This window comes from Nannospalax galili, unplaced genomic scaffold (genome assembly GCF_000622305.1).
Source record: "Nannospalax galili isolate Female #2095 unplaced genomic scaffold, S.galili_v1.0 scaffold768, whole genome shotgun sequence".
Lineage (NCBI taxonomy): Eukaryota > Metazoa > Chordata > Mammalia > Rodentia > Spalacidae > Nannospalax > Nannospalax galili.
In genome coordinates this window covers 2717806-2721291 of record NW_008360317.1, presented here as the reverse complement: position 1 = coordinate 2721291, position 3486 = coordinate 2717806, and the positions used below count along the sequence as shown (strand labels likewise).

At 41.4% G+C, this 3486-nt stretch overlaps 1 protein-coding gene across 1 annotated transcript in view; it reads right to left on the bottom strand.

Annotated features, from left to right (window-relative positions):
• Nucleotides 1-3186: 3186 nt before the first annotated feature.
• LOC115068740 (nucleophosmin-like) overlaps nucleotides 3187-3486 on the bottom strand; it is an 899-nt gene continuing 599 nt past the window's right edge. Inside the window, exon 2 of the mRNA XM_029559648.1 lies at nucleotides 3187-3395. Within this exon, the coding sequence (XP_029415508.1) occupies nucleotides 3285-3395 (111 nt within the window). The 3' untranslated portion in view covers nucleotides 3187-3284. The remainder of the gene's footprint in view (nucleotides 3396-3486) is intronic.

Below are 3486 nucleotides of genomic sequence, written 5' to 3'. Positions count from 1 at the left end.
TCTACATAGCGAGTTCCAGGTCAGCTGGGGCTACAGAGAGACCCTGTCTCAAAAAGAGACAAAAAAAAAAAAAAATTACATACAATCAAGTTGTCCTCTGCTCTCCACACATGCATTATGGTATTTGTGCAACCCCCAAACACAAAATAAATAAATAAAAGTGTGACAAAAGTTGTATACAGAAGTGTACATGTTACTTTTTGGTATATATGTGTATTGTGAAGTGATCACCAACCTCTAGTTAGCTACCATACCTGTGGCATTTCTAAACCACATTGCAGTTACACCTTAATAGAGAAACAACAGGACTCAGCCTCCAGAAGGCCAAGATTAGACCCAAACAGCCCATTCCTTCAGACATCTCTTGAAACTGTGCTCCCCAGTAAGACTTCACTCATTCTTTATTGAAACATTATCTCCAGTTTGAAATGGGGAAGTAGAAGTCAGGACCCATTTGTATCTTATCAGAGAATCTTGTTCTTTGATCCCTCAGCCTAGAATGTCACAAACATAGATTTCTCTCATTGTTTGAAATGAGAAGCTGCTTTAAGTGCTTTGATATGTAAAGCATGCATATGCACATTCCTTCACTATCTTGGATGCAGAGTAAGGAGGGGGGTCCCAGATCAACTGAGGAGTGCAGGACCCACTGAGCTTCTTTACATTATAAACAGTAATTTTTGGTTGCAAGGTTAGGCAACAGTTTTTAGTCCATATTGTTGTAAAAGTCGTTCCTACACATACTCATCACCTCTGTATATGCCAGCATCCCAGAATATGAACAATTTATATAATGATCTACAATTAAATGATCAAAATCAGGAAATAAAATATAATACTGTTAGTTAAAGTACAGATTTTAGCCAAGCATGGTGGATTACATCTGTAATCCCAGCAGTTGGGAGGCTGAGGCAGGAAAACTGTTGCATACTCAGGGGCAACCTGGGCTACATCATGAGTTCCAGGGATGCAAGCATGCAAAGAAGCATGTGTGTGTTTGTGTGTGTACGTGTGTGTATGTGTTTGTGTTTTGCATTATTGATAATGTTGAAAATCTGGAGAAAACAATGAAGGGCTAGTTATATACTTTGAACTCTGACTGCATCACGCTCTTCAGAGAGGGTCATGGGGCCTTGAATAGTATCAACACAAAAACACTCCAGAGGGAATAAGATCATTTATTCAAGAGAGCCAAATATGAGCAGCTATGACCTGGGAACACAGATTTGATTTACTCCAAATACTATGTTCCATACTGATAACAGTTTCATGAAGCTTTCGTAGTAACAGAACAAAGAGAGTCATAAAGCAAAACACTATTCAAAAACATTGGTGGAAAACTAAGGTAGGCGGATGACACAAAACAGGAACATCTCTGCCCTAGGCTTCAGATGTTGTCTGAGGACATTCTTAGTCTTTGGGTTGGCAGAAGCTAGAGGTCTGTTTATACACTGCAAAAGGATTTAACTAATAATTACAAATCTGTCAGATCACACATACAAGTGGACTATTAAGGGGACTTAAAGATCATTTTGGCTCACAACCTATAACATTCCAGCTCTCCACAGTCAAGTCAATCAGTCTTGTAGATAGTTGAACACAGGTGTGGCATTTTTCTTGAAACTTAAGTTCACAGTAGCATGTTGGGCTGCCTGAGGAGGGCATGGACTGAATGAAACCTTCAAACTTTTTAGCCCATGGAGCCCCACTGGGGACCACAGACTCAGATCCAAGTTCCCTTAGATCTCAAGTGATTCAACTCCTTTCAGGCATAACCATTCCCAAAGGCCCTGTTCCTTCTCTATCAAGTATAACACTCTACTACCCCAACTGGCTTTTTCCTAGTCCTCTGCTTGTTTTTCCCCAAGAGCTTTAGCTCTCTGTTTCAGGGTCAAGGGGTAGGTTAGGGGACGCGGTGCTTTAGCACTAACAACTGTTTTTCCAGGACATGGAGTCAAAAGTCTGGATTTCCCATTGGCTTAAAGGGAAATAGAAAGTGTCTGGAGATGTGACTCCTTTTTTTTTTTTAATTAAAAAAATTAAAAAAAAATTTGTTCATTATTTTTATTTTATGTATATGAGTGCATTGTCTGCATGTATGTGAGTGCACCTGTGTCGTCGTGCAATGCTGCAGGGGTCAGAAGAGGGCTTCGGAGTCCCTTGGAACTGGAGTTAAGGACGGTTTGTAGCCGCCATGTGGGTGCTGGGAATTGAATCCAGGTCCTCTGCAAGAGGCAGGCAGTGCTCTTAACCATTGAGCCATCCTCTCTCCAGCTCCAGTTGTGACTACTTTTGTTCCCTTTTTCCCTCAGGGTTGCCTGATTTACCAAACTCCCGGACTCAAATTTTTGTCCCCTCTGGCCCCTTCCCCAACTCTTAAATAGTGACAGCCCTAGTAGCTCAGCAGTCCTTTCAACTCCTCTTCCCTTCAACAAACTTTCTGCAAGCCCCTTGCTTAAAAATAAAACTGCTGGCTGACCCTCTGGCTCTGTAGTGCTTCCAGGCTTCTCAGGGATCTGCTGGCAAAATCCAAAATGTGGATCAGATTTCAAGGCCTCAGACACTGACTTCTTAATCAGTCTGTGAGTAGCCCTTTGACACCAGCCTGAAACAGGCGGATCCACTCTGGGCCAAAACTGTGTTTTGCTTATGTGAGTCTGATACTACAAAGTCTGAATATTCAAAGAACTCAAAAAACCAAACAAACAAAAAAACACCCCAACCCCCTCAATCCACCCCCCCTCATAAAAACCAAGAAGATATGAAATGAAACAAACCAGTCAAATAAAGGAATACAAATGAAAGACTTTTTTTTTGTCTTTTTGAGACAGGGTCTCCCTGTAGCCCCAGATGGCCTGGAATTCGCTATGTATTCCAGGCTGGCCTTAAACTCACAAAGATCTGCCTGCCTCTGCCTCCCAAGTGCTGGGACAAAAGGCATGTGCCACTGCCCCCAGTTCAGAATTTCAACTTTTGAGTGTTGGAAGTGTGCTACATTAATGGCAGGATTTTCGCTAGCAGCAGTAGAGTTTCCCTCTGACTGGTAGTTGGTAGTGGTCTCTGCCACACATACTTTAGTGTCCATTTGCACAGCTAGCTCATGTTCAGATCCATTTGAGGGACTGTGTATCTCAAGTGTTGGAATGTATTTAGCATGCAGATTGAGATTAAAATAGAAGTCTTCAGTCTGGATTGTTGATGGTACTCAGTATGGACTATATTTGTTTCTCCTTTTCCTCTTTCCCCATCTTTGTGCTTAATTTACCAGTAGTGCCCAGGACTGTTCAATGCACTTTTTCTATACTTGCTTGCATTTTTGCTTTAATGTCTTCTACAGAACTAGGTCCTTTTGGCGTTTTGGGAGTTTTTTCCTGTTTTTTGAAAGATTCTTGACCCTAGGAAAAAATTTTAAAGGTCTTAAGAATTACATTCTAAATATGCAGCCAGGGTTAAATTCTCCAAAACACCCATTAAATTGTGAGCAAA